At 39.0% G+C, this 16,047-nt stretch overlaps 1 protein-coding gene across 3 annotated transcripts; it reads left to right on the top strand.

Annotated features, from left to right (window-relative positions):
* Nucleotides 1–269: 269 nt before the first annotated feature.
* Nucleotides 270–14,988, top strand: dnajc11b (DnaJ (Hsp40) homolog, subfamily C, member 11b). Of its 3 annotated transcripts, XM_028448079.1 has the most exons (16): nucleotides 270–384; nucleotides 1,890–2,019; nucleotides 2,291–2,364; nucleotides 2,475–2,576; nucleotides 2,725–2,853; nucleotides 2,952–3,074; nucleotides 4,191–4,264; nucleotides 4,724–4,913; nucleotides 5,051–5,136; nucleotides 7,286–7,402; nucleotides 7,487–7,642; nucleotides 7,977–8,046; nucleotides 8,251–8,308; nucleotides 9,736–9,878; nucleotides 12,207–12,336; nucleotides 12,457–14,988. In XM_028448079.1, exons 1-16 carry the CDS (start codon nucleotides 310–312, stop codon nucleotides 12,480–12,482), a joined length of 1,683 nt encoding a protein of 560 aa, XP_028303880.1. In that variant the 5' UTR covers nucleotides 270–309; the 3' UTR covers nucleotides 12,483–14,988. The 3 variants fall into 3 exon arrangements, with proteins under 3 accessions (XP_028303880.1, XP_028303879.1, XP_028303881.1); XM_028448078.1 differs by having other exon boundaries at nucleotides 7,286–7,642; XM_028448080.1 differs by lacking the exon at nucleotides 270–384 and adding an exon at nucleotides 2,160–2,206 and having other exon boundaries at nucleotides 7,286–7,642.
* Nucleotides 14,989–16,047: the final 1,059 nt, after the last annotated feature.

Below are 16,047 nucleotides of genomic sequence, written 5' to 3'. Positions count from 1 at the left end.
GTCTTGCCCAAGGACACTTCGACACATAGTCAGGTACTGGGATCAAACCCCCAACCTCTCGATCAGAAGACGACCCACTACCACCTGAGCCACGGTCGCCTTGGTTGTGATTTTTTTTTTTTTTTTTTTTTTTTTTAGAGGCTGAAACGGGCTTCCATAGAAGTTTGACCAACGTTTGATTAAATAAAATCAATTCCACCCCATGTCAATAACCAGCAGGGGGCGGAAGACTCACCTCTCCAGCTACTGACCAATCAGCTTCCAGAGCACCGCGGCGGGGGGAGGGGCCGAACCGGGCCAAAGGCAAACATGGCGGCTTCCTTGGACGAAGAATTTGAGTGTAATAATCAGGATTACTACTCTCTACTCAACGTCAGGAAAGAGGTAGGCTGTGTCCAGCGTTTAATAGACACGTCAGAGTCAAACCGAGCTTTTTCTGTGACCCTGAAGCCAGTTTGTCATTGAGGGCGGTGTGTCATGTAACGGCTCTCCATCCTCGGTCAGCTGTAGAACCGGTGGAGGCTGCAGAGAACATCACACCATTGCTGGATGTAGGTCTAAATCATCTCAGTGTGTGCCTATATCACCTGTAAAGTTAGTTACTAGTAAAGATCAAGATAAATATAACAGCTTTATCAGGGAACAGACATTAGCTGTCTTTACATGTTCTCTGTTTCTTGTTTGCAATGGTGATGGATGACACCAAGTGGAAGAGAAAATATGCACTTAAAGTATCCAGAGATAATGCGTGTGTTCCAGTGAGGTGAAAGGGTTTAGGTTAACAATCAATGCACTGGACAAAAGAGAAGAATACAGTAGAGAGTGAAGGATGGAGAGAGAAAGGGATGAATGGGTTGTTTATAATGTGTCAATGGGAGTTTGGAAACACGATGTGATGAAGATATTGAGTTACCAGCATCAGGATGGACGGGATTAGAGTTCAGGACACAAAATATCAGCTAAGGTGGAGCACTTTGAAGACATCAAAAAGGATAGAATGACATTGTTTAGTGGAGGTGGAGAGACAGGATAAAGAAGGATGCTGCTGCTTTAAATAGAATCCAATGGGGCAGAAGGATGTCCTGCTTTGGCTTCCCTTAAAACAAAACTGACTTGATAGTCATTTCAATTAGAACTGGGCGATACTGACCAAAATTCATATCTCAATATTTTTTCTCAAAATGCCGTTATACGATATTTTTAACTTAATACAATTTTATCAGAATGACAACGTTGGGTTAAATTTGCTGATGCAAAATGCCTCACATGCATATCTATAAACAAACAGCTGCACAATATGTGCCACGTTTGGCTTCTTATCCTCTAAGGCAGTGGTTCCCAACCAGGGGTACGTGTACCCTTAGGGGTACTTCAACACACCTAGGGGGTATAGTACACAGAAATATTTGTCAATTTATTTTTCTAAAATGATGAGACAAATTTTCGCTTGCTCACAAGGAGTGTAACATTATCTCGATACAGCGACATATTGCAATATTTTTTGCACGATCGATTATCGATATGCTCGCGCTAAGTATCGATTTAAAAATAATAATTATTTTTTTCTTTTTTTTTGGATTTAAGATTTATTTTATTATTTTCAAAACCTTTTCTGCTTTTTCACTAAAATGTGCAGGTAGGTCTTCACAATTAAAGCAAGGATATTTGAATTCAGAAAAACCTAAATAAATACACAATATAACTGTAGCATGTGCAACCTGTGCAAAGGAATGAATATAATAACAAGGTAGGGGTGGAATTGGGGTTATGATGTCTAAGAGTGATATGTTATTATTGCGCTATAGTCAGGAGCTTTGCAAAGTTAGCTTGCAACAAATGAGTTATTTGCACCTTGTTTTAGTGACAGTGTGCTCATCATCTGTTCCCAGGCCACACTAGAGGAGCTGAAGGTGTCTTACAGAAGATTATGTATGCTCTACCACCCTGACAAGCATCGAGACCCAGAGCTGAAAATACAAGCCGAGCAACTTTTCAACCAGGTCCACCAGGCCTATGAAGGTAAGAGCCCTGACATGGAACTGGAACCAAACCAGATTAAAAACAGGAGATCGTTTTTTTGTTGTTGTTGTTGTTGTTGTTTTTTGGAGGTACAGGTGAAACTTCCCTCTGCTTTCTCTCTGTCTCATCATGTATTTAAGTGTGTCAGCCTGGTTGGCTGTGGTCCTGTAGTCCAGGCACAGATAAAGTAAAAATAAATAAATAAATCAATTTTTTTCTTTCTGATAAATTCCTTCGACCTGAGCTTGTACTTGTAATCTTTTCATGTCAGTGCTGAGTGATGCTCACTCTAGAGCCATCTATGACATCTTTGGCAAGAAAGGGCTGGAGGTGGAAGGCTGGGAGGTACGTTTTCTCACAAAGAAAAATATAGATATATATCGTGGTAATTTGCTACTACTGAGTAATCCTTCACTACCCATCCCTCCCTTTTTTAATTTAATGTCATTTTGTAGGTGGTGGAGAGGAAGAGGACCCCAGCAGAAATCAGGGAGGAATATGAACGACTACAGAGGGAACGAGAGGAGAGAAGGCTGCAGCAAAGAACAAACCCTAAGGTTTCCATCAATGTTGTTTTTATTGTTGCATATTTTAATTTATTGCATATTGCAGTTAGCTTTTGTTAGGTAGTTTACCACTGCTTTTTAAGTTATTCTCTTTCAGGATTAACCCTGCCAGTCCTTTTTTCACATAATCATCGTCCAGGGCACCATCAGTGTTGGCGTGGATGCAACGGATCTATTTGACCGCTACGACGAGGACTTTGAAGAGATGCCAGGAGGAGGTTTTCCGCATATTGAAATCAACAAGATGCATATTTCCCAGTCCATTGAGGTACAAAACAACCCCAAAACTACCTCTGTGCTAATGCTGAATCTGCATCGCTTTAGCGCCCTGTGTCCCATCAGAGATATTTTGTTGTCTTTCTTTAGGCTCCTCTGACAAACACTGACACAGCAGTGCTGTCCGGTTCACTCTCAACGCACAACGGCACCGGAGGCGGCAACATTAATATGACCATACGCAGGGTTATGTCCGCCAAGGGATGGGGAGAGGTAAACACCAATGCACATATACGCACATAGTGATACACACTGTTACTTGTGTCTAGCGTGTCAGGTTATTATTGCAAATGACGGTCATCTAAATTTTACTTACTATTGCACTTTTTTACCACTTTAAACATTTTGCATCATCAGCCTCATCCTTCTGTTTGGACTGCCATTTATTCATCCATATATCACATAAACAAAGGGTATGAAGCAACCATTTCATCTTATTGTTTGGGCCGCTACTTCCTAATTATGGTTGAAACTTTCTGTGGGTGTAATAGATGAAAAACATCTAAAGAAATATAGAGGCCTATAGGTTTGTCAAACAGTTGTTTGTAATAATAGGAATATAATATTAATAATATTGCTGTTTAATTGACTTTTACTGTTATCACATTAATGGACTTCCGGTGTTGGTTAGGTCCATAAGTAACGACATTTGTCATTGCTATTCAGTGTTATGAGGTCAAACACATTGGCCCTCATTTATCAACCCTTCGTATGTTCATATGTGTGCGTATGACGGGCGTACGGCCATAATCACGCAAGTTTTGGTATTTATCAATTCTGACGTAAGTTTAGGTTCCGATCAGATCTCACGTCAGTTCTAACCTCGTGTACGCAAATTTGAGCATGTTGATTTATGGTTCAGCACTGACAAATCTGACTGAGAGTGAAAATAAAATATTAATCAAACTTCAGCTGTCATTTAAGCTTAAGCAGACACACATTCAGAATAGATCAAAACAGATTATTAAAGTGAATTAAACAAAATGAAATTAATTTTAAAAAACACCACATGAATCACACGTTGGTCCTGTCGTAGACCAAATGTGCACTCAGAATTACACCCGTTTTCATGCAAAGTTAATAAATGACTCGAGGCCCATTTTCTCTTATAGATCAAGTAATTGACAACATAAAGTCTGTTGTCAAAAGTCCCAAAAGGCTGTTTTTGTGCAATTTTAGTGCCATGACAACACCATAAAAACTTCCATTGTCATTTGTAATATTCATTTTGGCAAAATTGGGAGATTCTGTGTTGCTACAAAGTAAAAGCCTTTTTGGTTCTCTGGTTTCTATGCACTAATGTTTGTGAGGTTTGTGTTGTTTCTACAGATGGAGTTTGGTGCAGGTGACATTCTGGGACCTCTTATTGGGTTTAAGGTGTTTCGAAATCTAACACCTCGATGGTGAGGCTCAATACCACACAATAGTGCACAGGTTTTTTATTGTTTATGTAAAATCAAACTACAGAAAATAACTGCATTTCCCCCAAAAAAATGCAAGTGAGGATGCATAAGCTGAACTCTATGGAGTCAATATAACCTCTCGGATTCAGTGTAAATCATCAGAATTAGCCTTCGGAGTCCATAAAACCTGTCAGAGCCAATTAAAGCACCAGGAAATAGCAGGATTGTCCTTAGTGTTGTCCATGCTCGGGGACCCTGGTCTGTAAAATCTGACTAAATGTTGGGGACAAATAATCAGACACAGAATAATAACATCATAAAATAAATTTTTTAAAGGCGATGCATAACAATAATGATGATTCTATGCATCCTCATTGACTAGAAAAGTACTTTACCAATTCTTAAAACATAATTAGTTTCAAAGACATCAGCAGAGTAACCTTCATTCTTCCTGCACAGTTTCCTGACAGCTCAGACCGGTTTGCAGTTCTCTCCACGAGGCCTGAGACCAAGCTGTTCGCTGATGACGGCCCGCCACCTGGATCAGAACACCATGGGTTACCTGCAGTGGCGCTGGGGACCCAACAGCGCCATGACGACCAGCCTGGTTCGGGATACAAAGAGCAGCCACTTCACTTTGGCTCTACAGGTACTCCTAAACACAAACAGGTGCTCAAACACAGATAATGCCTGTGCAGAATCTAGTTCATTTAAATTCTAATACTTTCTATTCATTACATTCTCTGTGTGTTACTTTCTGTGGCTCCTCTAATACACCTTGTACAGCTGGGGGTGCCTCACTCCTACCTGATGATGAGCTACCAGTACAAATTTCAGGATGAAGACCAGACTAAAGTTAAAGGCTCGGTCAAGTACGTTTACCTGTTTTTAACATTTCGACTCCATGTTTATGTAATGAGATGGTTTTGTCTGTTTTGTCAATGACGCACTTTACCCGTTGAAGTGACTTTTTAAATAAAAAAATATTTAGGGACATACCAGAGGTTTGTTTTAAACAACAAAAAGTTCCAGTTATTAATGATAAAGATTATTCCCAATTTCCAATATCAAGGTCCAAATCATTAACTTAAAGTTTAGGTCATTATTGATAAAGAAAACAAGTACATTTCATTTTATTTATTCATTGATTAGGACAGCGTACAAATACATTAAGTTATAAAAACAGAGATATTTGTTCCAGACTCTAGTTTAAAATCTAATTTTCATCTGTAGTCCTTGGGGGAGGGGTCAAGATCCAACATTAATGTTTTATTGTGCTGAATGTGTTGCTGTAATTAATTAATAATTTCTATCTATCTATCTATCTATCTATCTATCTATCTATCTATCTATCTATCTATCTATCTATCTATCTATCTAATACATACAGTGCAAGTTACGTACATTCTACTGGTTAAACAAATAAATGAAGTTACGATCATTATAAATACAATTTAAGATCACTAACAAATCAAAACATAAATGTGAAATGTATGCACAGCTGAAGTTTAGGAACTTAAGAAAGGCTGAAAAATATATACACTGAACAAAAACATAAATGCAACACTTTAGTGTTTGCTCCCATTTTTCATGGGCTAAATTCAAAGATCTAAAGCATTTTCTATATACACAAAATACCTATTTCTCTGAAATATTGTTCACAAATCTGCCTAAATCTGTGTTAGTGAGCACTTTTCCTTTGCGAGATAATCCATCCCACCTCACAGGTGTGGCATATCAAGATGTTGATTAGACAGCATGATTATTGAACAGGTGTGCCTTAGGGTGGCCACAATATGAAATGTGCAGTTTTGCTTTATTAAGGGGGTCTGGGGTGGGGTCAGTAGACCACTCAGGATCTGGTGTGACCATCATTGGCCTCACGCAGTGCAACACATCCCCTTCACATAGAGTTGATCAGGTTGTTGATTGTGGCCTGTGGAAGGTTGGTCCAGTCCTCTGTATAAAGTTGCTGGATATTGGCAGGAACTGGAACACGCTGTCGTATACGCCGATCCAGAGCATCCCAAACATGCTCAATGGGTGACGTGTCTGGTGAGTATATGCTGGCCGTTCAAGAACTGGGATGTTTTCAGCTTCCAGGAATTGTGTGCAGATCCTTGCAACAATGGGGCCGTGCATTATAATGATGCAACATGAGATGATGGTCGTGGATGAATGGCACAACAATGGGCCTCAGGATCTCATCACGGTATCTCTGTGCATTCAAAATGCCATCAATAAAATGCACCTGTGTTCGTTGTCCATAATATACGCCTGCCCATACAATAACCCCTACCCACAATTCTTTGGTTATGCAAAGCGATTGTTGCAACAGCTGTCCAGGTGGCTGGTTTCAGATGATCATGGAGGTGAACATGCTGGATGTGGAGGTCCTGGGCTGGTTTGGTTACATGTGGTCTGCGGTTGTGAGGCTGGTTGGATGTAATGCCAAATTCTCTGGAGCACCTTTGGAGACGGCTTATGGTAGAGAAATGAACATTCATTTCATGGGCAACAGCTCTGGTGGACATTCCTGCAGTCAGCATGCTATCTGCACGCTCCCTCAGAACTTGCAACATCTGTGGCATTGTGCTGTGTGATTAAACTGAACATTTTTAGAGTGGCCTTTTATTGTGGCCAGCCTAAGGCACACCTTTGCAATAATCATACTGTCTAATCAGCATCTTGATATGCCACACCTGTGACGTGGGATGGATTATCTCTGCAAAGGAGAAGTGCTCACTAACACATTTAGACAGATTTGTGAACAATATTTTTGAAAAATAGGTATTTTGTGTATGTAGAAAATGTTTTTGAACTTTGAGTTCAGCTCATGAAAAATGCGTTTATATTTTTGTTCATTGTACATATATTCTGGAAGTGATGAACATTTCTACTACCAGTTGAGCTAAACCTCTAAACTACATTTTTAATTTTTGGTATTTTTTTTATTAAATCAAAGCTCCCGCCTCCATTTTGCTCATGAGATAACTAGCCTTTCGTGTTCTCTGGGTACAGGACCGGCTGGTTTGGTACTGTGGTGGAATACGGAGCAGAGAGGAAGATCAGTCGGCACAGTGTACTCTCAGCCTCCGTCAGCGTTGGCGTCCCTCAGGGAGTCACTCTAAAAATCAAGTGCTGGCCTTCACAAAGTCTGATCTCACTCCTCTGTGTGCATTTTCATTTCCTAATGCTTGTGCCTTATTTATTTTTTGGCAGGCTGGCTCGGGCGAGTCAAACGTACCTGTTTCCTGTGCACCTGACAGACCAGCTGCTGCCGAGTGCTGCGTTCTATGCCACTGTGGGGCCCCTGCTGGTGTACATGGTCATTCACAGGCTCATAATCGTCCCATACACTGTAGCACAGAAGGAGCAGTAAGTACTCCTCTGCCTCTGCCAACGTCCCACACTGTGTTCCAGCAGCAGCAGATCTGAGCTTTATAGGAATCACTAATGTCATCAGTGCTAGTCCAAGACTGAATTAGTAGTTTATTCTTCCCCTTTTTTTAAATTTTAGTTTTACTTTTATTGTGAACTAAAACAGTTTTCGATTATATGATACAGATGGACTCGTCAAGCCTCAGCCTTTCTGTTACTAGTTTTCCTGAATGCCAGAGAGCTTTATCATGTGCTTGCACTGCTCTTATAGACAGCATTTGCACAGTGAATCCCATCGGGGACTCGTAGGTATCTGCTTTGTGTCTCTCAGAGAGCTGGAGCTGCAGAGGAAGAGCTCCGCCACAGACATCGCCAAGAAGAAGCAGGAGGCTGAGTCTGCAGTGAGTACCAGCGCGCACAAGACGCTCACATCCTGGTAGTGTTTGGAGGATTATTGATCAGTGTTTTGGCTCATCTCATGGTGAACCTATGAAAGAATCGTATCCAAAAAATCATTTTCTTCACCATTGTATCCTTTTTTTCCCCTCCCCTTTCCTCCACCTCCTACTTCCTCATCTTCCTCCTCTCCCTCGGCACCCCTGCAGGTTCTGCTGATGCAGGAGTCTGTGAGGAGAATCATAGAAGCAGAGGAATCTAAGATGGGTAAGCACACACACACACGCACATGCACACAAACACACACATGCACACACACACACTTGGCTGGAAACTTTTTAATTTGCTGCCGCTCAAACTTGGTAAAAGTCCAAATGTTTAATTCAAAAGGATTTTTCATAATTGCTGTCAACAGCACATAAAATACTGTTGCTTCATGTTGCTGTTTGACTTTCATCGTCTGCTGCTTTAAAGATGTTCCTAACAGCACTCTGAGCACAGTGTTGTGGTTGAGAGCTTAAGTGTGGGCAAAGAGCAATAAGGGCCAATGATTTTCATTTTGTTTGGTTTGCTTGATTTATTGATGAGTTTGTTTCTCCGTGTGTTTACACTCTTTTCTCAGACTCAGTTCAAGTTAGAGTCTGAAATATTTGTTAGTGGGTCTAATAACTAGTGTGTGGTGCTGGATTAGCCTCTGCTTCTCTATATACTGGAGAAGCAGAATGTGTAGGAAAAACATGTCTGATCTACTAAGGCATTCGCTCAAAATTCACAGAGCTAAAAGATTGGCTAATAATGTCTTGGTACAGGATTACAGAGAGGGTCAGGGTTGGTTTTTGGCTGCAAAAAAGAAAATCAATATAATATTTCTCAAGTGCTCATAATGTTTTGGCTAATAGGTTTAAGCTTAGCATTTCATTACTTCCACCAAAAATCCCAATCTTTCATTATTGGCTAAATTTTCAAAATCCATATCTCAATTCGTAATTGACCAATCATGTAATTTGACTCGGTTATGTTGGGTTGGTTCCTCAGTTATTCCACAGAGTTTCATCGAGATTTTTGAAAAAATGGGGGTACCCATACATTTGGGCCTACTGTATCGTTATTAAGGGGAGTAGACCTTTCTTCCAAGCCTTTAAAGTGTGAATGACCATAGTACCAAGATCAGGATCACTGATTCAGATTACTGCCAATATCTGGCAAATAGGATATTTGGTGTTTGGCAGAGGTTTGCGCTCTCTGAGTGTTTCAGTATCTTTTGTGTTTTCTAATCAAAGCAGTGAAGTACTAAAGCATTTTCCTAAATGATTAGAACAGTAAAGATGTATTTGATAATAAGTAAAACCCAAAGCCAAACATCAGAGGTTAAAGACTCCATATTTGGTTCTGTGGCTCAAAGAAGCATTAATGTTATAAGTTTGAGGTTTTTATAATTGTTGTAAATCTGTAAACAATGACAAAAGATATTGAAACTCATCCATAACATTCTGACAAAGCCATAAACTGTTAGTAAGACCTTGAAGTGTTTACTACAGTGATCAGCACTGCTGAGTTATTGTTGTGCAAGGAAAGGGATGAGGCAATAACTCAGTAGACACAAACAGGGGGCTGTAAGGTGCTTCTCAGAGCACTGAGAATCCTAAACAATGATTAAGAGAGCAGCACACAATCTGCTGTTTTTCACAATCTAGGTCTGATCATCTTGAACGCCTGGTATGGAAAGTTTGTGTCAGACACCAGCCAGAAGCAGGAGAAAGCCAAGGTCATCGACGTGACTGTGCCTCTGCAGTGCCTGGTCAAAGACTCCAAACTCATCCTCACCGAGGCCTCTAAGGTGGGTATTATCACACTATACAGAGCACGCTAACAGCTGTGCATGTAACCAGGACAGGGAAACAACCAATAGCACCAATGGTCACTTCCATTACCAAAGGGCTGCACTAATGTTTAGGCTTGTGAGCCTTGTTTTTTAAAAACTGTCTGACGGACAAATCACATGAGAAGTCAACCAATGTAATATTCAAGATTTATGTGAAATAAATCAATTGCGGCTCATCTTATTTTATCTGTGCATTAACTTTGATTGTACAAAGCAAAAATTACGTTTTTTTTTTTTTTTAATTTTGTTTATTGGAACAAAGTTAACTTTTTATGATTTTTTTTTTTTTTATTTACTTCATTTACAAGTTGAAGTGCGAGTTAATACAGGCTATTATGTCCACACCAGGCCTGGTGTAAGATGACATTATTGCTCTGCCCCAGATCCCATCACAGTAATCTCATTCCACCACGTGCTGTTTGAATTTAGGATAAGTGATTAACATTATGTAATGTCATTCTCAATGTCTGTTCATTTGTACTAGTTACTTTCAGTTATTAGTGCCTTCTAATTCCTCCTATGCATGTTAAATTTATCACCATCCATAGACATGTAAGATGAAACAGTAAGCACTGTTTAGCAGTTCCTGCAGGGAGGATTAAACAACAACCCCAGGCTTAATTTGCCCATTCCTGCACTAGTCATTTAGGCATCTTAAATAATTGTATTCTGAAATTGCAGCGTGAAACTACAACTCCCATGAGCAGCACCGAAACATACAGCATTCGCACATTGGTCAATTCCTAAACCATGTGATACATTATAACAGAGATAAGCAACTGTCATCACACTGGTGACCACAAAAATGTGATCGTCTGATCCAAGGGTTACATTTTCAACAGTCACGTTAGCATTTAGAATAACGACAATCTGAGCATTAATACCGGAAAGAGGAAAAGGTTTAAGTGTTTTTGTTATATTTTTGTATATTTTCCCTCTTATTTTGTGCGTGTCTGTTGTTGTTTTGTGTTTTGAAATCATTTTGTTTATGTTTATTGTCACTTAGTTTATTTTTCTGTAATTTTGTGTGTTTTTAGTGTCATTTTGCTTATTTTTATGTCATTGGAGAATCAGAATGAGAAGTACTTTATTTATCTCAGGGGGAAATTATGTGTTACAGCCGCTCAAGAAATATTACAAATAAAATGAATAAACACTAAACAAAGAAAGAAAGAATGGGAAAGAAAAACGTATATTATTAAGTAAAAGACTGATAATTAAATAAGTAATAAATACAAGTGCACACATTACAGTAGTAGAAAATAAACTAAATACATTTACTGTATGTTTGCTGCTGTTCTGCTATTTGTGGAGTCATTAAGGGGCTGTACTATAAAGCTGGATTTCCACTATCGTGCTAACTTTCTGTACATATTCTGTGTGCTATACTACGACATTGGTTAAATTCTTACCGGGGTAAATCACCATGGTAACTTAGACTGAACGGCTGACCTGGTCGTGAGTATAGGTTAAGATGTGAATCAAATGTGATTCAAGTCTAAAAACCCCGCCTCCTGACCAGTCAGTTATAGGGTCATTCAAGTAGTATGCATAGTAGTTGTATAATTATATGCAGGGTTGGGGTCAGTTATAATTGTAATTGCATAATTGATTATTAATTACAATTATGTTGTAATTGTAATTGTTTTATTGTTGCAACTGTGATTTAATTGTAATCAAGTTCAGGTAATTGACTTTTTAATTGTAATTGGCATAGAAATTATATAAAAACTGCAATTTACAATTTAATTAAACACAAGGGAACCATATTACAGTTCTATGAAAGCTAACACAAGAGGAAGGTTACATTTTATGGGGTTATTTAATAAAGGCTCAGTAATTGTGATTAATTATAATTGAGAATGTAATTATAATTTACTTAAGGGGTAAAACAATAATTGTCATTTCAATTGTAATTGGATAAAATGCTGGTCATCGTAATCGTAATTGAGTTGCAATTGAACATGGCTAATTGAAGATGTAATTGTAATTGAAAAATGTAATTGACCCAACCCTGGCTGTTTGCATATCTACAGTAGCGCCTTCAGTTTTTGTCCTGATAGACAAACAGAAACGGTATTTATGAAACATTTTCTTAAAATGTGACTTTATTACAACTGAATAGTTGGCATGCGGTAGTTTCACAGTGCTCATTTACATTTCACAGGGTTGTCCGTTTTAGCTGTAGTCTTCCATCTTTAGATAACCAGCAGCCACAGTGACTGTTGGGTAAAAAAAGTTCCCATCACATGACACCTGATGGATGATTTCTGTGCGTTATAGGCAGGGTTGCCGGGCTTTTACGATCCCTGTGTAGGAGAAGAGAAAAGCCTGAAATTACTCTACCAGTTCAGAGGTGTCATGCACCAAGTCATCTCTGCGGACACGGAGTCGCTACGGATTCCTAAACAATGTTAGTATGCATCCCCTTCTCCAAAAGCTCATTTAGTTAATACTAACCCAGCTGAAGCTCATAGCGTTCAGTGCCACACTGTGTGTAAAATACACTTAAACTTGTTTTTTATCTTGTCAGCTCACAGAATTGAGTCGGAATCCTAAGAGTCCAGCACTGTTGGAGCACCAGGAGGCAAAGGCAGATAAAACAAACTCTCTGTAAGCAGAAGAACTCCAAGGAAGGAGCGGACACCACTACAAATAAGCCTGATTCTCTCCTCTGGCTGCCTTCTGTCATGGTATTAGTGAATCTGTTTATCAACTTCCTCTCCTCGTCCCTTCCATGTCGGGCATTTCCTAAAGTCTAGCAGTACTCGAGTTAACGCTGAGGTTTAGACTTTTTGTCCCCGGTTGGCATCACCCGGGGACCGAAATGATCTGAAATGTAGATTTATATACGTACAACAAAGAAGAGCAGTGATTGCACTTCATCGTTTTTCTTAACATCTGTTGTACCAGCTGTCGACACGAGAGCTGTAGTTTTAACCTTCATCTTCGTCCTGTACGTGTCACCTTAACAGTTTTTACTCGGCATTAGTTCCAAAGTCACTGTCTGAATATCCCCGAGATGAGCCAAGGCTCAGCACACAACGGCATTCCAGTTTTTGTTTACCTATCTCTTCCCAATTTAAATTCATTATATGCTTTAATGACATGTCTGCTCTGCTCTGCAATTCCAGTCGGCGGGCTCAGAATGGTGCTTAAAACTTACATCCGTGAAGGAAAAGGAGGCGTGAGGTGATAAAACCGATCTAACCAAGGAGAAATCGCCTTGAATTGTCCTTATGGATTTTTAATATCTCATCCTAGACTGCAATATGAAGGCAGAATTTCATCTTGGATTTGATTTGCGTCAACACTTATTGATTACGTCTGAGCAGATTAAGTATAGAAATTCCCAAAGTTTTTGAAGGAAAATATTAAGGTTATAGTGTGCGCTTCACTTTTGTGGGCCTGGATTCAATCACAGAAAAAAAAACCCAGCAAATAATGGTGTAGATGTAAAACATTAAAAAAACCAATAGAAATGCTGTTTTGTGCAGCTTAGAGAGGGAAAAGATGAGCACCTTGTTTTTGTGTGTTTGCTGCTAAAGCAGCCCTGGGCCTCACAACAACTACTTCTTCACTTCTAATTGTCAAATACTTATTGTTAAAACCCTGTCAACTTGTTAGATTTAAACATGTTTTACCTAACTGGATTACGCTTACAAATCTCATTAAAAGGTGTGTGATCCAGTGATGTGGTCCAAACACTGCTCAGTGACAAAAACTACAGTAATATTTATCAAAGTCCAGGTGCTAATCGATATAGTATTTAACTGCACAGAAGTAAAAGGTTAAAAAAGGCTGTTTTACTGGGAGTGCTGGTGTTGAGGTACCTTAATAGGAGCAGCTGCATTATGTCCTTACTTATTTATAAAGAATCTGTTTGGGGACACAATGGGAGCATTGTTAAGCAGTAGACATCTGCAGCCAGGGAAATGCTTTTTGATGATGATTTTATTCCCACTGACAAAAGGATGATCAGGGTTTTAAGTGATACTAAAATAATTTTAAAAAATTAAGAAAAGCAATTGTGAATTGAATTCCCTGCAGACCAACGCCTTTAAAAAACATCATAGAACGGTTATGTGTCAAAGAGTCCCCCATCTTTTTGGTTATGTGAGCAAATTGCTAAAGCAATGAGGAAACATTATCAATTGATGAAAAAAGTTTATTACACAGATGTTCAAGTCATTTTTAGGAGCCTGTTTTCAACAAGGTACGGTAGTTGTGCACCTGAGAATTCTGATTGTGCTGCAATCTTTTAAAGACACATCAAAAGGCATGTGTGATATTCAAAATGGCCAAAGCCTCTGAAAAACATGAATAATTGGCTGAAATCCCCAGTTACACTAGACTGAGCGCAGTACAGAGTTCAGGTGAGCTTATGGACACACAACAAGAGCAACACATTACAAACAGGAAGCACTACATTAAACATGCACGTTAGTTCTGTCCCTAAACTGGAGAAGCAGCATTTGTTTAACACTTTGGCCAAAAGCTTCCCAAACACCACAAGGACAAACGCAAAGTCATGCCTTGCAGGTTTTTTGTTTATCCTTAACTACACAGGAAGAGCTTGATCAGTGATCTCCAGGAACTCAGTTCTAGAAAAAACACAACACAACGTTGCTATGCACTGATTTCAAATCAGGGTACATAGACACATTTATTAATCAATCTCTAATTAGTACAATCTTAAACATTCGATAATCCAAGCCAACACTAAACTTTGGTACAACCAAAGACAAAAACCAAATTACAACAACAGCAACCCTAAGAGTCAGGAAAACATGAATAAAAAGCAGAGGCGTGTCTGTTTACAAACTACAAATATTTAGAGGTACATGATATGATAATGTGGTATGATTCATGTATAGGGGTACACAAGACTAAATAGATTGGGGAACCACTGCTGTATTGGACTGAAGTCCTAAAGCCAAGGTTAGGGTGATCACGTAATTGATAATTAATTACAATTATGACGTAGTTGTAATTTAAAAAATCTGTTGCTGTCGTAAGGAAATTGCAATTGAGTTTAGATAAATGGCTTTTGTAATTGTAATTGCCATGGAAATTCTATTAAAATAAATAAAAATATAAATACCTATATTTTCATTGATTAGGAAGCCTAACAAGATAACAAATAGATAGGAAAGAAATTAGATATTTGTTTTTACGGTTTTTTACAGCTGATTTAGAACCCTATTTCAGGATCAGTAATTGTGATTAATTGTAATTGAACTTGAGTAATTGAGAACATAATTGTGATTGACTTTCTGAGGATAAAAAAAAACAATTGTAATTTAATTGTATTTGGCGGAAATGCTGGTCACTGTAATCAAATTGTAATTGAACATGGGCAACTGAAAAATGTAAATGACCCCAACCCTGCAGCCTAAAGCTGCCTCGGCTATAGATTAGCACTTGAGGGAATCTGAGAAGGGCATGGAGGTGGATACATCATGCCTTGGTGTTGTTTTTCTGCACCCAGAGAAAGGGAGAAAGGTGGATGGGCTCATGTACTATAAGCACAAAAAAACCTCCCTCCCTGAACCTGGTCTCTAAAAATGGATTACAGTTGGATTTCTCAGCACAACAATGACCCAAAACACACGGCTGAAAAACAAAGGTGTGTCTGGAAAAAAAAAAAAAAGCAAATTTAAGCTTAAGTGGCCCGGCCTTTTTTTCTGACCCTAATCTCATTGAAAAGCTGTAGAGGGAGCAAAAGCTTTGGGGTTATAAACAGCAACTGAGATGTGTGTAGAAAAGGTGACGAGAAACAACACATCTGTGTTTGCCAACAAGGGCTTTTCCACAAAGTTTTAAGTATTGATATATGCAGAAGAATCAAACACCAACTCATTTGTTTGTAGATTATTTTGTGTCGCTCATTTTTAAAATGAATCTTCCATTAAAATAATGGACCCATCATTTCTTTGTCAGTGGGAAATGTTCAAAGCCATCGAGGGAATGAAATAATTATGCTCCTCACTGCAGCGATCTCATCACATGATGTGTTTGTCTATACATTAAGCTTGGTTTGCTGAGACAAGCATTCATGGGGGCGGGAGCTCATTCTAGCTCACAAAGTAGGAAGCTGTTTGCACAAAGGGAAAATAAACTC

This window comes from Gouania willdenowi, chromosome 5, assembly GCF_900634775.1.
Source record: "Gouania willdenowi chromosome 5, fGouWil2.1, whole genome shotgun sequence".
Classification (NCBI taxonomy): Eukaryota; Metazoa; Chordata; class Actinopteri; order Blenniiformes; family Gobiesocidae; genus Gouania; species Gouania willdenowi.
This window is presented reverse-complemented; position numbering and strand designations above follow the sequence as displayed.

Bases quoted from the DNA above. Each gene is read 5' to 3' on its own strand.
- dnajc11b (XM_028448078.1), top strand. From the start codon at position 310: ATGGCGGCTTCCTTGGACGAAGAATTTGAGTGTAATAATCAGGATTAC. The intron at 385-1,889 runs GTAGGCTGTGTC...ATCTGTTCCCAG, and splicing joins TACTCAACGTCAGGAAAGAG to GCCACACTAGAGGAGCTGAA. The intron at 5,137-7,285 runs GTACGTTTACCT...CTCTGGGTACAG, and splicing joins AAAGTTAAAGGCTCGGTCAA to GACCGGCTGGTTTGGTACTG.